Genomic DNA, 22777 nt, shown 5'->3' on the forward strand with positions numbered 1-22777 from the left:
GTAACTTGATGTTTGCTCTATATAAGCTGTGTAGCAATGGGGTAAATATTACTCTCTTATATAAAGTCTCAGGTGGGATGAGAGCTTGTTAGAAAGGACACTTGAGACAGAGTTCAGAGCATCAGAGGAAGTCACAGGAGTGCTGTATGGCTTCACAAAGAGGCAAGATAATGCTGAGTTCATGAGCTAACACAGTACTGGCATGGGGTAAGACCCTAATGACACAGAAATACCCTGTACAATCTCAGCCAAGTCTTCTGTAGGGGTAAGATATTCTTAAGCTTCAACTCACCAATACAGCAAAGCTTTGCTCTGCTCCAGAACTGGGACAATGTGCTTCAGGTTCACCATGTCTGCCCAGCTGCCACACGTTTCTGCCACACTATGTGATCCTTTTTCTGATATGGCACTTTGCTGGGCCCTCAGAAACCCCAAAGGCAGCTGATGGTGTTTCAGGTCTGCCATCAGCCCCAGCCATTCAGCTTCTTCCCTCTCCAAAATGTGCCAGCCTAATGTTCTTCCTCCAGAACTCCTCCTCCCTCTGGCCGTGGCCAGCGCCCAAGGGCCAACAGTGAGCCACCCACTTGCTTTTATGTGGGACAGACATGTCAGGCCCTAAAGGCCAGCCCAGAGCATTGTGCTGGCAGTGGCTCAGCCTTGATGGTGTCTGAGGTTGTGTGGCAGCAGTATCTGCATACACCGTCTACCACCTTGGACCAAACGCCCTCCCACCTCTCCTGCTACCTGCACTGCCACCTGAGGTTGAGCTCCATGTGGCAACACATCTTCATTTCACTCAGGAAAGAAAACTTTTTTGTGGTTTGTCCTTTGACAGCCTGTTCTCTTCATATGGACCTGGAAAATGTCCCAAATAAACAAATTTTGTTCCCCTGTGCCAAAGATTTTACCAATATTTCTCTCAGGACGTACTGAGCTGGACACTTTGATCACAACCCCACCATTCTGGTGTTTTCTCTCCCTTTTATTTTGATCTATTTCCTCGCCATCAAGCTTCCTCCCTGTCAGCACTGAGCAAGTAACACGTGTGGCCAATACAGAAAAGAAATAGGGAGGTCGGTGCCTTCCCAGCCAGGTCAGCCAGAGGAACTTGCTAAATATGTTTGTCATTCCCTTGTTGTCTCAGACACTGCCAGAATATTTGGAGCAGCAAAGGCCTCTGCAGCCCTGCTAGCTGAAGGGCATCAGCTGGCAGCTTGGCTGTCTGCTGGAAAGCACTCCTTTCCCTATCTCCCAGTGCTCAGTGCCTGCCTGTTTTCCACCTTAACAGTAGTTTTCCTTCTGGATTTTTTCCAGATCCTGGCTGTTCTGATCCAGCAAGATCAGGAATGTCACAGTTCCTTTGCCTGGACAGTCTTATCTGAGGAAGATGACAGGTTAATCTGTCTTGGCCTCCTTTTGGCAAACTGCCTTTCATCCACTTTTCCTTGTAGCGTGGACTCTGTTGCAGGTCTTGCTGAAGATCACAGCCCTCTGGACAGACTTAGTCATTCCCACTCCTTACTCTAGTTCCTCCATGGTGTGTGCATGGCTTATGAAGGCAAGGCAGGTCTGGAATTCCCTCCTGAAGGGGCACTGAGCAGGTATAGTCCCAGTAGAACAGAATTTCTCCTCAGCTGGAGGTCATCTGGTCCCACCAAATGTTAAACTATGGTCAGGTGTCTGTAATGGCCACACGAGCACTCACTGCCAGCCACTCCAGAATGAGCATTCAGTGGGCAGAACACTAGAATCTCATTATTTACAGAGACATTCAGGGCTGGCATGACTGGCGGGAGAATCTTCTCTAGCCTCACTGAGAATTCCTCACTATTCCGGATCATTTAGTCAGTCTGTTCTAAATTTGAACCAGAATGGGTCCATATAGAATGGGGGGTATTTGTAAACTTCATCTTTTTTGCCTACAGGCAGGCAGCAGAAAGGAACTGCCTTCGTTGTCATTAAAGTTTACTCATACTTTTGATAGAGGGCTTTCACTACATGTGCCTGAGCCTTGAACTTCCTAAATATAATTCTGAGTCCCAAGGAAACTCCACAAAGTAGCATGTGATTAATCTTAAATATTGTCAGGGATTGGTGAACAGTAATGATCTGTTTTGATGGTGAGCAGATGATTTGCCCTGCCAGAGGGAGGACCATCCATGTCTGTCTAAGTGAGGGGTTGATGTCTTGTGTGGTGGAAGGATTAAGGTGTCTAGTGTGAATGTGTCCTGAAAGAAAATGAATGCTCCCCCCACCTTGCTCCCCACAGCCCTCACTTTGCGAGGGGGAGCTGCATGAGCCTCATGGCCTTTGATGGATTTTTCTTCTAGGAATTCACTGGTTTCTCCTTTTTTTCCTGACCTTTCCAAAAAACTCACAGAGAACAGAGACAAACCTACCACTATTTCCATTTCAGTTTAATACTACTTCAATTTATCTGACACACCGGATATTTTATTCAAAAACCTTCTCCATGGGATCTGCAGCTTGCTAGTGCTGTTGTCAGCCATACTCTCATTTGAACAGGGCTTGCTGGAGGCATCAGTGCACCCTGTGGACGCTGATTAACTGTCTGGCAGGGAATATTCACACTCTGCTGCAGCAGCATTTCTGCTGCCCCTGTGTAAAATGAGAGCTCTCAGGAATGTTAGCACATGCTGAAAACAAATGCTGATGCTCTGATCTGCTAGAGCAAAGCTTCTCATCCCTACCCTTCTGCTAAGACCTAGCTGAGTGCTGGACCATTGCAATGGTAAGGACATACTTTGTATATAAAAACCAGTAAGAATCAGATCAAAGTAAAGTGTATTTCTTGCAGGCTATTTGTGTGCCATACTGTGACTAGCATGATGAGTTGCCCAGCAAAGAAACATGGTTTGGAGATCTATTAGGCATCCCCAATCCATGCTGGTGCAGGGAATGAAAAAAAATATAGTAAGAAACATGAACTGACCTCGAAGAAAGTTGCTAATTTTCATAAGTGATGACACTTGAATGCATCCTCCGGGATGAAAAGCAGTTCAGGATGTTCACTGCATGGGCTATGAGAGACAAGAGCTAAAGTCCATAGAAGTAGAACATAAGCCCCAGGATAATGCTGCTGGTGAAATTTTGGGGGAAGTTGTTTGGGTGGGGATTTATTGGTGGGGAGAGAGGGGGTGAGGCTGGTTTTATTGCTTGTTAATTTGTATGAATTGCTGGCTTTTCACTCTTCAAGTTCTGTTCTTCTAGTCCTTGTGGTTACTATGCTTGTGATCTTGCTTCAGTTCACAGAAATCTAAGTAGTTGCTTTTCCTGGTATGGACTGTTGTGAGTTACATGTTCGTAAAGGTGATGCCATCCTTTTTCAGTGTGGACCCCAAGTGGCTTCCTGAAAAGCTGCAGTCGCAGATTATCTGCAGTTAAGGGGAAGGTGTCATTTCACTAAGCAGAGGAAGGTGAAAGCTGTGACCTGGAATGTCAGGATAAACAGTTCTTGAAAGTGCATCAGCGTTAGCTAATAATTTTTCTTCTACCAGCAGAGCAAACATGAGAGGATGACATCTGAGCAGTGGTCTAAATAATATGAGAGTGATGTAGAGGATACTTTTTTCACCACACACAGGAGCTTCAGTTACACAGAAGATGAGTAGGGTGGAAAGACTGAGAAGCCAATGGGAAGAGGATTAGTGCCTGGAAATGACTGAGATGTTGTAAAGTGAAGCAGAAATAACAGAAATCAGTGTTCAAAGTTCAGTATTAGAAAGAAAAAAAGGCCAGCGTGTACCAGGAAAAGAAAAAGAAAGGATGATGAGGTATGACTCACATATAATGTCCAAGTGCCTATTAAAGTGCTGATGCTTTTATGCCCAGGAGACACAGTTGTCCATGCCCAAGCTTTTGAAGGTCAGAGAATTCCAGAGTCCACATGGAGCAGCAGCTCTTGTGGAGCTTCATCAGCTGCATCTATTTTAAACCTTCTCTGAGAGTTGTTTCTTTAGGCCTGTTATGGGCCCAAGATCAGTTACCTGTGCATCAGCACATTTTATATCACAAGCAGCCTGACTCCAGAAATAGTGTGTTGATGCAAAAGGACTCCTGTCCTCCAGCCAAGGCAGCAAATCAAAAGTGAGGAGAAATTGGGTTTCCTTACTCATCCCTTTAATATTCCACTCTGATTCCAAAGAGTCTCCAGCCATGCTTTCCAGGTGGCAAGGCCAGGTCAGGTCAGCACAGTGCAGTGTGTGTGATTTCTCTCCCTCTCCCACCTGTGCACTTGGAATTCTGGCCCAAGGTTTTGTCTCTTATGGAACCTGCAATGTCATCTTTCATCAGCTGAGCATTAGTAACAAATCCTCGGGCCATAATTTCTTACAGGTGAGAGAGGAGCCCCAAGAGTTTCAGGTGCTTCAAGTGCATCCTGATTCTTCCACAGTCAGAGCAGCTTGTTCCTTTTGGAGGGTGTTTGTAATATTGTCCAAAGGGAACAGGGGTTTTGGCATTGAAATATGGTCCCCAAAGTTGTCGTGGTATTTTTTAGTCTGTCAGCAGGTTTAAAAAGGTACAAATAGAGCTGGAAATACTTCTCCATGTTTTCAATGAGCCACAGCTGCAACACACTGATTTTTGAATTATGTTTTGGGGTTGTTTGTTGGTTTGTTTGTTTAAATTCTCCAGCTTTCTTTCAAGGTGTGGCAGGTAAGGGTTTGTCTGGAAATAAAGAATACCACCTGTCTCTTAGGAGTATATTGGGGGAAGGGAAAAGGAGAGGAGTAATTTCCCTTCTTTGTTGCCCAGGTATCACTGGCACTGATGAAGATTTCACAACTTCACCCATAGAGATGATGTCTCTAAGGAGCATCACTTACAGTGACACAAGAATCAACACAGGGTGTCATCTTTTCCTTTAATATATTTAACTGCTGCCTAGAAAACTACTTCCATATTTAGTTATAACATGGAAGGATTCTATGGGTGTAAACCTCAGTGCATCTGGGAGAAGAACCTCCCAGTCCTGAATGCTGTTGCTGCAAACACACTGACTGCTATGGTCAGTGCAAAATGCTTCCTTCCTGCTGTTTTCTCATCATCTCCTTTCCAACAACTCCAGCTCTCTTCCCCAGCAGTTTCACAGCTCCTTGAAGCACTCCCTGTAAATAAAGGGGTGTAGACCTAGCCAGGAACCTTGAGAGACCCACAAATGTTCCTGTAGTGTGATGGAGCCAAGTCTCCTTTGCAATAGTAAAATGGAATCTGCATGTAGAATCTGCCTTTGGCAGCTATGTGATGTACCTGGTCCAGTACTGCTACAAAGGTGTTTTTTAAGTACTGCTTCTTGCCTTGCAGGAAACCGCCTGTCATGTGTTTAAGACTTCAGACAGTACACCTTGTGTAGATGTCTTGTTTCTTCTCTGTTCAGCCCAAATACAGTTGGTATCTACATTCCACTTATCCAGTGCTGCAACAGTCAGACAGGTATGACACAGTTTGTCATTGCTATCTATGTTTTTTTACCTCTGTAAAGTGTTAGATTTTATGATTTCCTTCAAGTTGCATTGTTCTCAGTATTATTTCTACTTGAAGACTTATCTTGCATGATGAAAAAAAGCTCCTACAGCTTTTTGTATTTGTACAGTACTCTTAATTTTTCCTTAGCACAAAAGCTAATATATTTCAGTACACAGAAGTGCAGCTGTTCCCAGCTTGTTCTGGTAGCTCTACATGTTACACTGCTTGGTGGTTATCCTCTTGTTCACACTTCTACCAAGCTGTTCATTAAGTTCAATTTCATTTACAACAGGAACATATTGTATTAATATTGGCTATTATGCCTCACAGAGGATGTAAGACACTGCAATATCCTCTTATCCAAATAATACATTGTTTGTTTGTCTTTGAAACTGATCGTTAACACCATATTGATGAAGTTATTACAAAGGCTGTATGATCTTTAAATTTGCTCAGTAACAAGGCACTTTCTAGAGTTACTGGCCTTCACTTGCCTTTTTCTAAGGCAGCACATCAGTCCTTGCCTAAGTTCCTCTATAAGGACTCAGAGACATGTAAGTGCTTTTTGGATGACATATGTTTACTTATGCGGCAACTTGCCTCTAAATACAATTTGTCCAAGTGACAATGGGACCATCAGTGAGAACCTCTGAGTACTGTACACATGTAGAAAGACAACTCACAGAGGCAAAAACATTTTTTCTCTGCCAGGAGAGAAAAGGTGCTTGTCCTGCCTTTGTCCTGATCCTCTTCCAGTACGGCAATTAAATTAGTCTTATTCCCTCCTTGGTAATGGAGTAAGACACAGTGGAGAAACACTGGAGATGGGATAAGTAAGGCTCTACTGTTGCACAAGGGTTAAAGTAAAATAAATATTTCATTTGAAAATGCCCCAAACTTGTGTAACTGCAGAAGTGAATTGTAATGACCAAAACCACTGATTCTGCTGTGTATGCGAAGAAATCTATTCTCTTTATTGTCTACACATTGACATGGCTATGAACACTTGAAGAAGGAAGTGACAGAGGGCTCACATTTTGTGCAGCCCTCAGGTCACTTTGCTGCCTCATGACATTCTCACTCTTCCTCTCCTATTTTCTTGCCAATCTCCCTGCTCTTGGCTCGGAGCTTGTTGACCTGTGACTCTGCAATGTCAGCCCGCTCCTCAGCTTCCTCCAGCTCGTGCTGGATCTTGCGGAACTTGGACAGGTTGACATTGGACAGCTCCTCCTGTGTGGGGAAAGGGAGTCAGTGGTGAGGAGCCCAGGGTAGGGGTTCCATACCTGCTGCAAGTCAGCCTTGCAAATCTCCATCAGCCTCCCACCACTGCTGACACATCAGCCTCACACAGAGCTCCTCATCCTTGCCTTTTCAGGACCCTACTGAGACAGCTTCACCAGAACTGTGCCACAAATGAGGAGCAATTTCACCCCTTGAATTCATCACTTCTCTACTTACCCTTCCACTACTTCCTGCCCAATTGTCAGTGCGACATATTTCAGTGTTAAGAAGACCCTGAAGCCTTCTGCTACTGATTATTGGCAGAGATTCAGGAACTTGTCAGTCAGTGGGTGTGGCCCCTGGGTTTGTTTACTCTGGCCTCCTGTGTGGAACAGGCTGCACAACTTCCCTTAAAGAGTGTCCCTGACCACAGGGTGCCCAGAGCTCACCAAGGCCTCAGGACATGATAGCAAAACAGTGTGACCAAGACAGTTGTGTCTCAGGAATTTCTTTCACACCCCTCTGCTGGTATTCAGCCACATTCAATGTGTGTCCTGCCCCAAGTGAATGTGGCCTTTGCCCTTTCTCCAAGCAATACTTACAGCCTCCTCAGCTTGTCTCTTGTAGGATTTCACTTTCATTTGCAGCTTATCCACCAGATCCTGCAGCCTGAGAATATTCTTCCTGTCTTCCTCAGACTAAAGTGGTTGGCAAACAGAAAAGAGAGTCAACTCTTAGTTCTATATCACTCATGGTGATATAGACTTGGGGAAGGTGTGTGCAAAATGTGCCTGGCTGTGAGCAGACGGTGTCAGGCCGGTCTCCTCCTGCCTTACCTGGTAGGTCAGTTCCTTCACCCTCCGCTCGTACTTGCGCACACCCTTCACGGCTTCAGCGCTGCGCTTCTGCTCAGCATCAACCTCCCCTTCCAGCTCCCGCACCTGCAAGGACAAGCCCAGCCCTGCAGCTTCCCTGACAATGTCTCTGCAAGGACACGCTCACTCACACCCAACCCCAGCCCTACACACCCTGGCCTCCAGCTTCTGGATCTGCTTCTTCCCTCCCTTCAGAGCCAGCTGCTCAGCCTCTTCCAGACGAAGCTGCAGGTCCTTCACCGTCTGGTCCAGGTTCTTCTTCATCCTCTCCAGGTGGGCACTGGTGTCCTGCTCCTTCTTCAGCTCTTCTGCCATCATGGCTGCCTGATTAGAGCAAAAGGTCAAAGCCATTTTGAGGGTAGAGATATTTTGGGAAGAGTACATTCCCCATCAGCAATGCCAGGAGTGTCCAACTCACATCTGTGATGGCCTTCTTGGCCTTCTCCTCAGCATTGCGGGCTTCCTGGATGGTATCCTCCATTTCACTCTGGATCTGGGCAATGTCCGTTTCCAGCTTCTTCTTGGTGTTAATCAGGCTGGTGTTCTGTTGGCAATAAAATTTTGTGCAGTTATTTCCAAAAGAAAACAATTATTGAAGAAATTTTCTCTTTCAATATAAAGTTATCCTCTAAATATCTAATATCAACATCTTCCTGATGTATCTTGTCAGGTCATAGACAGCTAGATAGCAGAGCATTATTGAAATTTGAAGCAGCTCTTTTGACTCCTAATGCAATCCTACTCATTTTTCCCTAATCCATTTCTTTGTAGAAGTGCAATAATACTGGTTCAGATAAAGTATTCTATTACAAGAGTATATTGAGGCTTTTACACAGAAGTAAATCTGTAAGGGAAGAAAAAGGCCCATGGGATTTTGAACCTAACCTGAGTGTGGAGGAGCTGAACTCTCTCACTTGCATCCAGAAGCTCCTGCTCAGCTACTTTCCTTGAGCGCTCTGTCTGCTCCAGGGCTGCCCGGAGCTCCTCAATCTCAGCCTGCAGGAGGTTTGCCCTGCGCTCCACCATGGCCACCTGCTCCTTCAGGTCATCCTGTGTCCTGAGAGCATCATCCAGATGGATCTGAGTGTCCTTTAAGAGAATAAAGAGATTATAAGGTGAAGAATAAAGAGAAAGTATAAGACAACACAGCAGTGTTGCACAATGGCAATCGCCACCAGTCCAGTTATTATTATGGCAGTATAATATACATATAATTATAGGTATGCATGTATATGTGGACTTATTGTTCATCTATGCACATTATATTAGAAAAGTCTGTAGGAAGTTGATTCATGGTGATCTGGGACAGCCAGAAAGTAAGGTCAGATTCCTGAATTTTAGGAGGCTGAAGTTGAGTTTTTCAAGGAATTCCTGGATGGAAGGCTTTGAGCAACTCCTCTTAAGAATGAAGAAGAAAAAAGAGTTAAGAATGTTATTTTCTAGAGTGAAAGAGATCTCAATTCAGTTGTATAAGCACAGTACAAGCAAGAGAGGCAGGAGATCAGCATGGCTGAGCAAGGACCTTCAGGTCAAGCTGAAGTGTAAGAAGGAAAAGCAGACGTGTTAGAACAAGTGCCAAATGTCCTTGGAAGAATATATAGAGATACTGCCAGGATGTGTGGCAATGGGATTACGAAAGCCAAGGCGGAGCTGGAACTGAATTCCTGCTTTATTAAGTCTTTGTGTGGCCTCATATTGAGTATTGCATCCTGTTCAAGACTCTTCAATTAAGGAGTGTTATTAAGAGACTGGAATATATGTAGAGGACTGCAGCAAAACCAGTATTGGACAAAGTAAACCCTTAAGTGCAAATTCTTAGTGTAACTTACCTTAAGAACTGCCTGGGTGTTTCTCAGGTTCTTCTGTGCTTCTGCAGCCACACGATTGGCATGGCTCAGCTGGATCTCCATTTCATTGAGGTCTCCTTCCATCTTCTTTTTCAGCCTCAGGGCTTCATTCCTGCTCCTGATCTCAGCATCCAGAGTGCTCTGCATGGAGTCCACAATTCTGAGGTGGTTTCTCTTCATCTGGTCAATCTCCTCATCTTTCTCTGCTATCTTCCTGTCAATCTCGGACTTCACTTGGTTGAGCTCAAGCTGCAGGCGCAGGATCTTCCCCTCCTCATGTTCCAAGGAGGCCTGGACAAGTGGACACAGAATCAAAAATATTTTCAGAAATCTCAGCTATCTCCACTCTCTTGCCAGAAGAGAGGACAACCCAGGCCTTTTCAGGCCTATTTCTACATTTATTTACTGCAGATGTCAGTGATTATGGTCACATACCTCAGCTTCCTCCAGAGCAGCCTGGATTTCAGATTTCTCCTGCTCAATCTGCTTCTTGACTTTCTCCAGCTCATGAATTGCCTTCCCTCCCTCTGCAATCTGCTCCGTCAGGTCAGAAATCTCCTCTGTGGGAACAATGATCAGTAACATGGTCAGGCACAGAGCAGAATGGGAAGGGTCCTGTCCCACCAAGGTGACAGGCATCTCTGCACACCTGCAGGCACAGACCCATGAAGAATGGGGATAATGGCTGATAGTGATCAAGGCCAGCAAGGAGCAGAGGGCCAGGGACTTACGCTGCAAGTTCTTGTTCTCCCGCTTCATTGTTTCCAGGTGGTCCAGGGACTCCTCATAGGCATTCTTCATCTTGAACAGCTCCGTGCTGAGAGAGCGCGACTCCTTCTGCGAGGCCTCCAGCTCAGCCTGCGTTTCCTCATACTTCTGCTTCCATTCTGCCAGGATCTGGAGAGAAACGGGGTGTGAGTCAGGCTGTGGCCATCACGGGGCCATGCTGTGGCCAGGAGTGCTGGTGCTGGAGGCCCAAAGACCTTGTCAAAGTTCTTCTGCTTCTTATCCAGAGCAGCACAGGCAGCATTGGATCTCTCCACATCAATCATCAGGTCCTCCACTTCATTCTGCAGCCTCTGCTTTGTCTTTTCCAGGGAGGCACATTTGGCATTGACAGCCTCAACATGTTCCTCTGCATCCTGCAGGCGCTGGGCCAGCTTCTTTCTGGAAGGAGAGAAGTACAGTGCCTCATTTGAATGTGCAAGTGCATTGGTTCTTTGCTGTCATGAGTTCGTCACTTCAGAGGTTTTGATCCAAATGCTTTCCACAGCGTTTTTTATTATCCATGAGTGCATGCAGCTAACAAGATCTATAACTTCTGTGATCACATATGGAAGATTAGGCCTGTCTTAGCCCTTCTAGCCCTGAAGTCTATGTTTTTCCTTCCAATCTCTCTCTTTTTCTCTCCATCCCTCTCTTCCTTTTTTATTCATTGAGAGTATATCCTTGCCTTCATCCCACTCTTGCCTTAACCCTCTCTCATAGACTCCAGCTTCCCTCAACCACCCTCTGTCTTCTCCCATCACTTTCCATCCTGCCTCCCCACATACTTGGCCTCCTCGAGCTCCTCAGTGCGCTGAATCGCGTCCGTCTCATATTTGGTTCTCCATTGGGCCACTTCACTGTTGGCCTTGGACAGGGCTCGCTGCAGCTCCCCCTTGGCCTCCTGCTCCTCCTCATATTGTTCCCGGAGCAAGTCACAGTCGTGGCGAGCAGACTGCAGGGCATGGGCCAGGGCATTCTTGGCCTAGACAGAAAGTGGAGTTGGGTCAAGGCATGGTAATATCCCAGGAAATCTCTTCAAATGAATTAATTTCACATTCCAAACATGAATGCTGGAAGACTGTGATAAAGGACAAATGTAAGCCTCAAGGAAAAAACCCATTATTCAAACTTATTGCAGAAAAAAACCCCTTCCCCCAGGATGGCTCATCCTAAGCAAATTCTGTCCCCAGTGGCAGAGTAGAGCCACAAGTGTTCTCAGTGGCCAGTGGTAAGAAATTAGGAATAACCTTAATTTCTTCCTCCAGATGCCTTTTGAGTTCCTCAATCTGTTGTGTAAAAGCCTGTTTGCCTCTTGACAGCTGAGAAATCAGAGCATCTTTCTCATCTACTTGGCGTGAAAATTCACCTGGGGAAGCACACAAATAGGAAGACATTCTAATTGTCATTTATGACCCAAAAAAGCTGGTTTAGGAGTCATGCCAAAACATATGAGAGTATCTCTCACCTGCTTCAGTCTGCAGACGAGCTCTTTGAGCATTGAGGTCATTGATCATGCGCTGATGTTCTTCTTCCTTGGTTTTAATCTCACTCAGCTGATCTTCCAGTGTGCGGCACATTTTCTCCAGGTTGGCCTGTGGAGATGACAGGAAATGAAAGAAGATTAATATCTAGATGTCAGTTTTTTCTGAATAGCAGGATTCTAACCAGAAAAATATGAACAGACTGGCAAGTTACAGACTTCTCTGGAGTTAGAAGGTTAGAAACAAGTTCCATACAGAGACAGGGAATTAGATGGTGACCTGGCCATAATTTTAAGGGATACACATCAACATTATTTTTATCATGTTGTTTTAGTGTTTTTCTATACCTTGGCTTTGGAGACAGACTCCATGTTGCTGGCCAAGTCATCAATCTCCATCTTCATCTCACTCTTCTCCTTCTCCAGCTTCTGCTTCACGCGTTGCAGGTTGTCGATCTGCTCCCCCAGCTCAGCTGTGCTGTCCGCGTGCTTCTTGCGCAGGGCGGCAGCCGTGGCTTCGTGCTGCAGCGTGGCCTCTTCCAGGTCACGCCGCATCTTCTGGAATTCTGCCTCACGCTTCTTGTTCATCTCAACCTGAGCTGCTGTAGCCCCTCCTGCCTCTTCCAGGCGCTCGCTGATCTCCTCCAGCTCCCTGGACAGGTCAGCCCGATGCTTCTCTGCTTTAGCGCGAGAGGTTCGCTCAGCCTCAATTTCCTCCTCCAGCTCCTCAATGCGGGCCTGCACAACACCAGGGACCCTTCACACCCGTGCCCTCCTCCTGCCTGAGCTGAGCCTGAGCATGGGAGGGGAAGGAACAGAGACTTGCCTGCAGCTCCTTGATTTTCTTCTGAAGTTGCATGCCCAGAGCTTGCTCATCCTCGATCTTGCTCTGGATCTGGCTGATTTCAAAGTCTTTCCTTTGGACCAAGTGAACCGTGTTAGCGCTCAAAGAGAAAAGACATATGCTGCAACCCAGCACTCAGGTAGCCCAGAGTCACACTTACTTCTTCAGTTTCTCATCCAGCTGCTGCTTATCATTCTCCAAATCCATGATGCTGTCCTGGGCCAGCTTCAGGTCTCCTTCCAGTTTCCTCTTAGCTCTCTCCAGGTCCATGCGCAGTTTCTTCTCTTGCTCCAGGGACCCTTCCAGCTAAACACAACAAGACCCTCAGGGCTCTACCAGCCAGGTCAGGCTCCATCATACCTGTCCTGTTCCTGCTCTATGTCTGTGTGCTTACATCATCCACTTGCTGTTCCAGCTTGATCTTGGCTTTGGTCAGAGTATTGACTTTGTCCTCCTCTGCCTGCAGGTCATCCAGGGTCTGTTGATGGGCCTCTTGGAGGGCTTTCTTCTCTTTTGTCAGCTTGGCAATGGTCTCGTCCAGAGCTGCCATCTCCTCCGTCAGGTTTTTCACCTACAAATATAAGCATGTTTTAAAATTTGGAAGAAAACATGCTCACTGGTTTTGTATTTCATTTATCTCTTGGATGCTCAGAGAAGCCCAGCTCAAGATTTTCCAAAGCCACCATGTCTTTTGGTAAGTTGCGTCTTACTCTGAGGGTCTGTAATGTCCTGGCCCTTTATGTGACTGCCAATGTGTTTACCTTGTTTTCAGTGGCATGTTTTTCCTTCTCCACCTTGGCTAGTGTTAGCTCAAGGTCATCAATATCTTTCTTCAGCTCTGAACATTCATCCTCCAGTTTCCTCTTCTTGGCTGTCAACTCTGCATTAATTTCTTCTTCATCCTCAGCCCTTTCAGTCACCTCCTTGACTTTGGCTTCCAGCTGTATTTTGGTTTTGATGAGCTGGTCACATCTTTCCTCAGCATCAGCCAAAGCATCAGCTTCCTGGTGGGAAAATACATGAAATATTATTTAATACTGAAGGAATCAATGTGAATTGGTAAGACTTACAGACTTACTTTTGCGGAAAAACATGCCGTGCCATTACGTTACAAGCTATGAATCTAGAATAAGTTTTTAGTTAGTTTTCTTCTTGTTGGACCTTTTGCATTGTTAATACAGCTCTAACACCAAGGGAATATTTGAAACTCTGATTAGTAGCTTTATATTCAGCCAGTGCTTTCAGTGGATAATAGAATAAGATTTATCCTTCCCTGAAATAGACATTTCAACTCAAGGGTAAGAACAAAATGTTTTTTATGGTTCTGAAGGCCAAGAGACATATGGAGATGCTGCTTGTTTTGTAAGTTTTAATGGGCATCTGTGTCTTCTGGGAGTAGTAGGTACAGGAGGTGAGGTGAGATCTGTTATAAGAAATGGTATTCAGCTCTTCATTTTGACAACTGAGTTAAGGCAGAGTAGTAGGTCAATCAAACTACTGTCTCTACTCTACTAGATACACCACAGTGACTACAATAAGGCTTTATGTCTGACATAATGTCTCTCATATGTCTTTAAGAACTCAGAGGGACACATGTAGGTATGAAAACTAAAAACTCATACTTTTTAAACTTCAGTTTGCAATAGGAAGATTTAGTGAAGAATGTGGCCTTAATCTTACCTTTAGTTACATGGTACTAGGCCTAAAGTATTTAGAAAGTTTAGTATGTAATCTACAGTCCACGAAGGAAGAGTTAGGTCTTATTTACTCATAAAAGTATAGAAAAATGTTACTTACAGCCTGCACTTGGAGCTGCAGGTCATTTTTCTCCTGCACCAGTTTCACCATTTTCTCCTCCAGCTCCTTCCGCTTTGCCTCAGACTTTGCAAGCTCTTCCTTGGTTTTCTCAAACTCTTCCTTCATGTTGGCCATTTCCTTCTCAGACTCTGCACTCTTCAGCAAGGGCTTGATCTTGAAGAACAGCTTCATCCATGGCCAGTGTTTGACATTCATGAATGCACGAATGTTGTACTGGATGCAGAAGATGGATTCCCTGAGGCATAATTAAAATGTACAATGAATGTTCACAGTCTGACGAGTGTCAACACTTTCCCATGAGCAAAGTGACTTTGACTGAAGAAGAGGAAGCTGTACCTCCGTTCTACCATTCTCTGGTACTCCACTCTCATCAGGAAGCCCCTGCATCTAGCCTGGGTGCGGGTGATGAGCTGTGCCAGCTTCTCATCCCTCATCTCCTCCAGGAGCCCCAGCAGCCCAGCCTTGAAGAACACCTGGAGAGAGAGAATGTTGCAGCACATCACTGTCAGGTACAGCAAAGCCCAGGCAGACAGTGAATGGAGGGGTTTGTACCTTGGTGTGTCCAAATTTGTACTGGGTGTGGTCCACATCGATTGAGCCAAGGAGCTTCTCAGAAGCCTTCTTGCTATCGATGAACTGTCCCTCGGGGATGGCACTGGCATTAAGCACCTTGTATCTGTGGAATTACAGGAAGATGAGGCTATTTTTTTTCCACGCAACACACAGTAGCCACTAAAGCCCACAAGTAGTTTTGAAAACAGTGCACAGCCTAAATGGACCCATGAATGAACCAACATGGCTTTTAATGATGCTGGCAATCTCCATGCTCTTACCTCTGTTTGAAGTCAGCATAGAGGACTCTGCTGGGGAACCCCTTCCTGCAAATCCTGATCCCTTCCAGCACGCCATTACAGCGCAGCTGGTGCAGCACCAGCTCGTGCTCCATGGCCCCTGGCAATGCAGAGCACAAATGAATGGCACAGATGGCAGAGGGGTATGGATGTATCAGAGCCAGGATCTTTCTGCTTGAGCATCTTACCAGGTGTTTTGGTCTCATTGGGGATGATACAGCGCACAAAATGGGGGTGAGTGCTCCGCAGATTGGTCATCAGCTTGTTGAGATTCTCCTATAGGATTATGCATAGTAAGTTACATGAAAGAAATTTACTTCTGCGTACTTTGGACGTAGAAGCCAAGGAATTAATATAACAAATCTTAAGAGAGAGAAGCTTTCAAATTCAAAGTTTAGATCTAATCAAACCTTCTGTATACTTTTTATTGAAAAGTATTCTCATTCAAAAATGTTTAAAATTCTTCATCTTAATTTGGAGGAAGTAAAACAATACTCTATAAATATTTTAACACAAGCTTTTTGGGGACACATTTTTATATTGCATAACAGATTCTGATTTTTTTTTCCACAAAAAACAGGATTGAATTTTTGTAAGAAATTCAGAGAATCAAATGAACACTGAATCCTAAATTTGAGCAGTAAATGAAAGGCACTTCATACTTTGTATTGCTTCTTTAGAAAACCAATGCCAAAATACAAGCCTTAGTGTATTTAGGTCAGTTTTGAGACTATATTAATGTCACTGTATAGAAAATGAATCCATACTTTACCCTGAAAAGAGCTGAGACAGTCTGGAAGGAAGAACCCTTCTTCTTGCCTCCCTTTTTGCCACCGCCAGCACCACCACCACTAGCCTCTTAAAAAGAAAAAAAAAACTTTTTCAACACAACCTCTCTTTATTGCATGTTTACATATCCCAAATGTTTAAAAAGAAAACTTAGAAAAATAACCTGCTTCTGCTCCACCATAAGAAGCAAAGAGTAAAGCCAGGGTCTTCACAGATGATTTCTGGTACAGCCCAATGACAGTTTCATTCAGAGGGTCCTTGTTCTTCTCCAGCCAGCCAGTGATGTTGTAGTCCACTGTGCCAGCATAGTGCACCAGGGAGAAGTGGGCCTCAGCCTTGCCTTTGGCAGGCTTGGGCTTCTGGAAGTTGCTGGACTTGCCCAAGTGCTGGTCATAGAGCTTGTTCTTGAAAGAGGTGTCAGTTGCCTTGGGGAACATGCACTCCTCTTCCAGGATGGAGAAGATGCCCATGGGCTGGAAGATAGTTCAATAAACAAGAGAGAATGTCTGTAGTATATATGATTATTGCTTGGCCTCAAAGAAAATGTAGTAAAAGATAGGAAGCTGAAAAACAAACTTTGCCATACGAAAATTTATTTCTGAGTGAGTTAAATTATTAAAAACACACCTTCTCAATGAGCTCAATGCAGGCAGCCAGGTCCATCCCAAAATCTATGAATGTCCATTCAATGCCCTCCTTCTTGTACTCCTCCTGCTCCAGCACGAACATGTGGTGGTTGAAGAACTGTTGCAGTTTCTCATTGGTGAAGTTGATGCACAGCTGCTCCAGGCTGTTGAACTGCTCAGTGAAAAAAAAAACAACACAAAAACCAACCCTCATTAATATGCCCAGTTCTTCATCATTCTCCCCCACCCTTTATAAATCTCCCCAGTTAAAACACAACTGTATTATCAGGACCCCACCATAACAGAACCTATATACAGCCTAGGAAGAAACGCCTACATAATGAAAAAGAGGGATTGTTTTTCAGAGTGAATCTTCTAAAATTAATAAAATACTTTGGCATTGTTTTATTCAGCAAAAAAGGTGAGTGCATGCTCTTGTCTCCAAATTGAAAACTTTTGATACCTCTGATTAAACACATAACTATTCATTCCTTGGTTCTTTAAACAATTTGAACATCTTTAACTTATTATATATTTGCCAATGCATCTTCTAGTTGTCCAAAAGCCCTTCCATAAATTGACTGGAATTATTTTGGGTTGTTTAATCTTTAGAATTAACATCAAACAGTTGTAATATCGCAGCATATAAAATTTTATTTCCTGTTTCTGCATAAAAAACATGACTCTCTGCATGTACTGACAGAGCTTTTGAGGATTTTGTTTTCTGCTATAAAACAAAATGACTGGGGTTTTTTCTGCATAAAATCACAAATGACTAACATGTTAAACCTTCAGAGGAATAGTACTTGCAAGTCCTCTGATATAACAATCCTTCTCATCAAAAGCAGCCCTCAAACCTGAAATCCTTACATCAAAGATCTCAAAGCCAGCAATGTCCAGGACACCAATGAAGTACTGCCTGGGTTGCTTCGTGTCCAGCTGCTCGTTGATGCGAACAACCATCCACAGGAACATCTTCTCATAGACAGCCTTTGCCAGGGCACCCACTGAATTGTACACCTAAACCAAAGGAGAATGAAGCAGAAGAAATACAATATCCAGAGCAAATAGTAAGTGATTGAAGTCAGAGGTTCCCAGTTACTGACTTTTTGTTGTTACCTGCTGCACAGTTTGGCCCTTAGTCACGTATTCATTCCCTACTTTGACTCGGGGGTAGCAGAGGGCCTTGAGCAAGTCTGCTGAGTTCAGACCCATCAGGTAGGCAGCCTTGTCAGCAACTAAGTACAAGGACAAGATAGAAAAATTAAGGCTAGAAAGACATGCAGCACTTTGAGTGATGTACCCTTTTCAAAAGAGTCACAATATTTAATGTTCTTGTGATTAAATTTTGCTTATTAGATCTCAGAGGAGCCATGACATAATTATTCAAATGAAGTCATCTTTACATTGAATGTTTTACAGAGCAGTACTTCTAAAGGCTATGTGTCTTTAAAAGCCTTCACAGAAACATCTAGATTTATTAAAAATTAATCCTGGGATTCATGAGTAATTTTGCCAAAAAATTGATTTATGAAGTAGAAGTTCTATAACTGAACATAATGTCTCTATTTTCTTTAACTATCAAGCAGACACAATTTTTTTTTAAAAAAACCTTTTCTTTCTCAGTGGGTCTGAGTACACTGAGCAAGTTATGTTAATTCAGAGTGGTACCTCAGGAGAGATTTTTGGACATATATTCAGTTGCTAGTGCAGAAAATGATGAGCAGTAGTTGAAGAAAGAGCGTACTTTGGATGGCAGTTTCATACCTATGTACCATGTCAAATAAACACATTTCTACTTCATCTTCTAAATACTGAATTATTGTTGCCACTTATATTTCTAGCACATCAGCCATAGATTTTGCTGGTACCTTCAGTGCCATCAGGCTCTGCCTGCTCCTCTCGTTGTTTCTGCTTGAACTTCAGGTTCCCATAGTGCATGACAGCCCCTGTCAGCTTGTAGATGGCTGTTTTCTCATCAGCACTGAAGCCCAGGATGTCAATGGCACTCTGGCAATAGGAAAAGTAAAATAAAAGCTTTGCCTAGGAGATGAAAATAGTTACAATACTCTGAATTGCTACTTACATCTGTAGCCATCAGCTCCTCCTGGTCATTAATGCTGGCGACAGTGATCTCACCTTGACTCACAAATTGGTAGTCATATGGGTTGGTGGTGATGAGGAGCATGTCTGGAAATAAGAGGATGGATCATGCGGGCTTAGTTTAGTCAAGCAACTAATAGTGTGAGCTGATATTCAGCAATCTTCCTCCAAGTTAGTAATTCTTCCTACCAATGAGCTCTGGCTTCTTGTTGGACATGATCTGATAAAAGATGTGGTAGCTCCTTTCCGCCTTTAGCTGGAAAGTGACTCTGGACTTCTCCAGCAGATCTGGAGGGAAAATTTAGTTAGAAACAAGATGAAACAGAAAGAGGGAAAAAATAAAGAAAGAAAGAAAAAAAAATGTAAAGAGAAGATGGGAAGAAAACAGGGAAAGCAGTATAGATGGTAGGGTGAAAATACGTTATATGCATACATGGGAGAATGGATGGATTTTGAACTGCTCAGGAAAATGTCTTACATGTTTCAATATCTGCAGAAGCCAGTTTTCCTGTGGCACCAAAATGGATTCTGATGAATTTTCCCTTTAAAGGAATAAAAGTGTTTCAAGATTTACAGCATAAAAAGTGTATCTGAAATGAAAAATTTTGTCATTTATTCCACTGGGCATTCGATTTCTGCTTTTCTTAAAGCAGACATTTTCTTAAAGTCAGTTGTATTTCCACCATTAACATAAAGTTGTCTTTCATTTTTGACAGTGAAAATAATCAGCACTGGCACAACTGTATTTTATGTATGTTGAGTGTACAAATGTGAAGGAATGTGTGAAATTTATTAGACAAATTATTCTAACTATATCCTGCACACAGAGAGCAGAATGATACAGAAATTATACAGAAATAGCAATTTAAGTAGCTCAGCTGCTTAAATCTGAATTGTGATCTAATAAACAATTTCACTTCTGATTAATTAATTGTGAAATACAAAAAATATATTACTAAATTAGAAAACTAATTTCTTTCTTTTTCTTTCTTTCTATTTCTTTCTTTCTTTCTTTTTCTTTCTTTCTTTCTTTCTTTCTTTCTTTCTTTCTTTTCTTTCTTTCTTTCTTTCTTTCTTTCTTTCTTTCTTTCTTTCTTTCTTTCTTTCTTTCTTTCTTTCTTTCTTTCTTTCTTTCTTTCTTTCTTTCTTTCTTTCTTTCTTTTTGTTCTTTCTTTCCCATCTCTTCTAGACTCATCCCCCTTTTCTTCCTCCAACTCCAACTCTGTCTGTGTCTTAGAAGAAGAATAGAAATGTAAGTAGAAAAAATGTATTTATATCATTATAATATGTTCTAGGACAAAGAACACATGACCTGGTATTCTTACTTGCATTTTAATCTAAAAAAAAAGTATTTTTGTTTTTGTTTTGAAATCGGGAGAATAATCTTTAGGATAAGTGTCAAAGCCATGGTAAGAAAATTCAGTTTTACTCTTGAAAACATAATGCCTGAGCAAGAGAAAAGATTGACTGACATAAACTCCTATTTACCTCGTTAAAGGAATTATTTTGATAAGCAACTCACAAAGCGTGAGGAGTTGTCGTTCCTCACGGTCTTGGCATTTCCAAAGGCCTCCAGCAGTGGGTTGGCACTGATGATTTGATCCTCAAGTGTCCCCTAAAACAGAAGTCTTCTTGTCATGATCGAGCTCATCAAGAAATTGAATAGTTGCAGGTTCCTAGCCCTGAGATCTCACCTGCATTTTGCCTGAGGTCTGCTCCTCCTTCTTCTTGTCCCCACTGGCTGCAATTGTTGCAAAGTACTGGATGACACGCTTTGTGTTGACAGTCTTCCCGGCCCCGGATTCTCCGCTGCCAAAGCCAAGGGAGAAGCAGAGGGTGTGTGGTCAGGCAGGAGGTCCCCTGGCCCCGGGCAGCCCCGCAGGGACCCGCACAGGGGGTGTACGTACGTGATCAGGATGGACTGGTTCTCCCGATCTGTGAACAAGGCAGAAATACAGAAATCAAAACTCAATGGGCAACAGAGAAAGAATGAAACATAGTCATGTAAGTTTGTTTGGCCTGATGTCAGCTTGACTTAAACACGCAAACCTCCAAAGCACATCACTTTGAGTGCAGAGGTGTCTTTCATTTAAAGAAATAGAAACAATGGTATGAAGATAGTAAATCCCACAACAGATGTGTGTGTCAGAAGCAAGACAGCTTTGAAAAAGTCTCTTCACTTTGCTGAGACAGAGTATCCCTCCAGAGAATTTATTGTTCCAATGCCTGTGAGACAGACAGAGTCACTCACCAGTCAGCATGAACTGATAGGCGTTGTCAGAGATGGAGAAGATGTGTGGAGGGGCCTCCTGGCGCTTCTTGCCTCGGTAGGCCAACACCACCTCGGGGTTGTACACCGGCAGCCACTTGTAGGGGTTGACAGTGACGCAGAAGAGACCCGAGTAGGTCTGTGAGGAAGGGACACAGCACGTTGGCTTCCCCTGAGCCTGGCCCAGCAGCTCCTCAGGCTGCCCAAAGGAAGCTGCGGCTGCTGCTGCCACTTACGTAGATCATCCAGGCTGCGTAACGCTCTTTGAGGTTGTACAGCACAGCGGGTTCGTGCAGGTGGGTCATCATGGCCATGTCCTCGATTTTATCATACTTGGGAGGGTTCATAGAGTAGATCTGGTCATCCTTCACAGTCAAGGTCTGTCAGAGGAAGAAGGATACACATGTCAGCTAAGAATCCAGAGTGGGGATCGAATATTGTCCTTCAGCCTTGTTTCTGACTCACCTCTCCCCCTTCAGTCTTGACAGTGACTTTGCCTGTTTCCCTGCTCGTGATTGTCCCTTTCACAAAGGACTCCTTTGCATGTACCACGAAGACAGATGACTTGGCATCAAAAGGTTTGTTCTGCGCCTCAATCCTCTCCTTCTCTGATTTTCGGAGGTAAGGAGCAGCCTCCCCAAAGATGGCCATCTCAGAATCCGACGACATGGCTGCACTCTATGGGGATGCTTGCCAGAGCAGAGAACACTGTGGAAGAGCAGATATGTTGCTCAAATTTGCCCAAAAGTAAGCACTTGTTAGGAGAAGAAAATTCGAGATTGTGAAAAAAAAAGAAACTATATTAATACTGCTTGTAGATTTTAGGAAGCAATTGTGATTTTTTTGCATTGGTGCAATTCAATATTTATGGAAAACGTCAAAATTATACTTTGTAAGATTATTTGGCTTATACTGAAATCACATTTAAATAATCTACAGACACTTATAATTCAGCTATTCAGGCACTGTACTGTGGAATTAAGAACGTCAAAAATTCTTTCAACTGCTTAGTCACTCTTAAAATTATATTGGAATTATTATTATGCTCTTTCCTCACCACTGATAGTTTTTCATAAAGCTCAGAATGCTCATACTCCACTGTCTGAATTACATACTGATAACTCAAGCTTCTTAATGGCTCAGTTTCAGTATTTAAAACTTCTGTAAAATTTTATTAACTGTTTGAATCCAGGCAAAAATTGCAATGTGACTGTTAAAAGAAGATTAATGCTGTTCAAACCACATTAAGATAGCTTCTTTTATAGTACTTTCTTTTATTTTTTAAGAATTAGTAGAATTTTAGAGAAAAACAAAGTTCAAATATTTAATGCTCAAATGAAGTATTTAACAATAAGGAATTTTAAAGCCTGTATCAATTTCTCTGAAATATTTTTTTTATTCCCCCTGGCCCAAGGGAAAAAAAAAAAACAAACCCCTAAGTGAGCACCTTAGAAAAACATTTAAATATCTGGTTCTGTTTAGAGTTGGTAATACTTACACAACATTTAGGTGCCTTATATTTACACAACATTTGAAAATATTGTGTAAATAAAAAAAGAAATTGTAGAGCAGGGAACAAAGGGCAGCATTGCCTTTTACAGAGTTGATAATCAGAGCTTGGTTTCTTATATTACAGCTCTTTGCGCTCTCACTGCTTTAGTGATTTCATGGCAAATTTTGGACAAAATATCACATTACTTTACATATTCTGAGACAAAATGCTGAATTTTGCAGTTTTTCTACTTTGTTCTTAGTTCAGTTACACAGCTAAAACAGCAATGATGGGAAGGCAGTACACC

General features: G+C 43.3%; 1 protein-coding gene across 1 annotated transcript; it reads right to left on the bottom strand.

Annotated features, from left to right (window-relative positions):
- Positions 1–6427: 6427 nt before the first annotated feature.
- On the bottom strand, positions 6428–21682 carry LOC136369348 (myosin-1B-like). Its single transcript, XM_066332130.1, has 38 exons — positions 21444–21682; positions 21215–21358; positions 20961–21117; positions 20617–20644; positions 20404–20518; positions 20232–20324; positions 19188–19251; positions 18899–18997; positions 18693–18796; positions 18478–18616; positions 17726–17844; positions 17477–17626; positions 16608–16778; positions 16144–16453; positions 15964–16049; positions 15380–15467; positions 15174–15291; positions 14893–15016; positions 14677–14813; positions 14320–14575; positions 13284–13526; positions 12917–13093; positions 12683–12828; positions 12505–12595; positions 12027–12416; positions 11664–11790; positions 11446–11564; positions 10984–11180; positions 10414–10597; positions 10162–10327; positions 9866–9990; positions 9413–9721; positions 8469–8672; positions 8002–8127; positions 7737–7907; positions 7545–7649; positions 7311–7406; positions 6428–6717 (listed from the first exon to the last, which is right to left on the bottom strand). Exons 1-38 carry the CDS (start codon positions 21645–21647, stop codon positions 6565–6567), a joined length of 5835 nt encoding a protein of 1944 aa, XP_066188227.1. The 5' UTR covers positions 21648–21682; the 3' UTR covers positions 6428–6564.
- Positions 21683–22777: the final 1095 nt, after the last annotated feature.

The sequence above is a fragment of the Sylvia atricapilla genome, chromosome 18 (genome assembly GCF_009819655.1).
Source record: "Sylvia atricapilla isolate bSylAtr1 chromosome 18, bSylAtr1.pri, whole genome shotgun sequence".
Taxonomy (NCBI): domain Eukaryota; kingdom Metazoa; phylum Chordata; class Aves; order Passeriformes; family Sylviidae; genus Sylvia; species Sylvia atricapilla.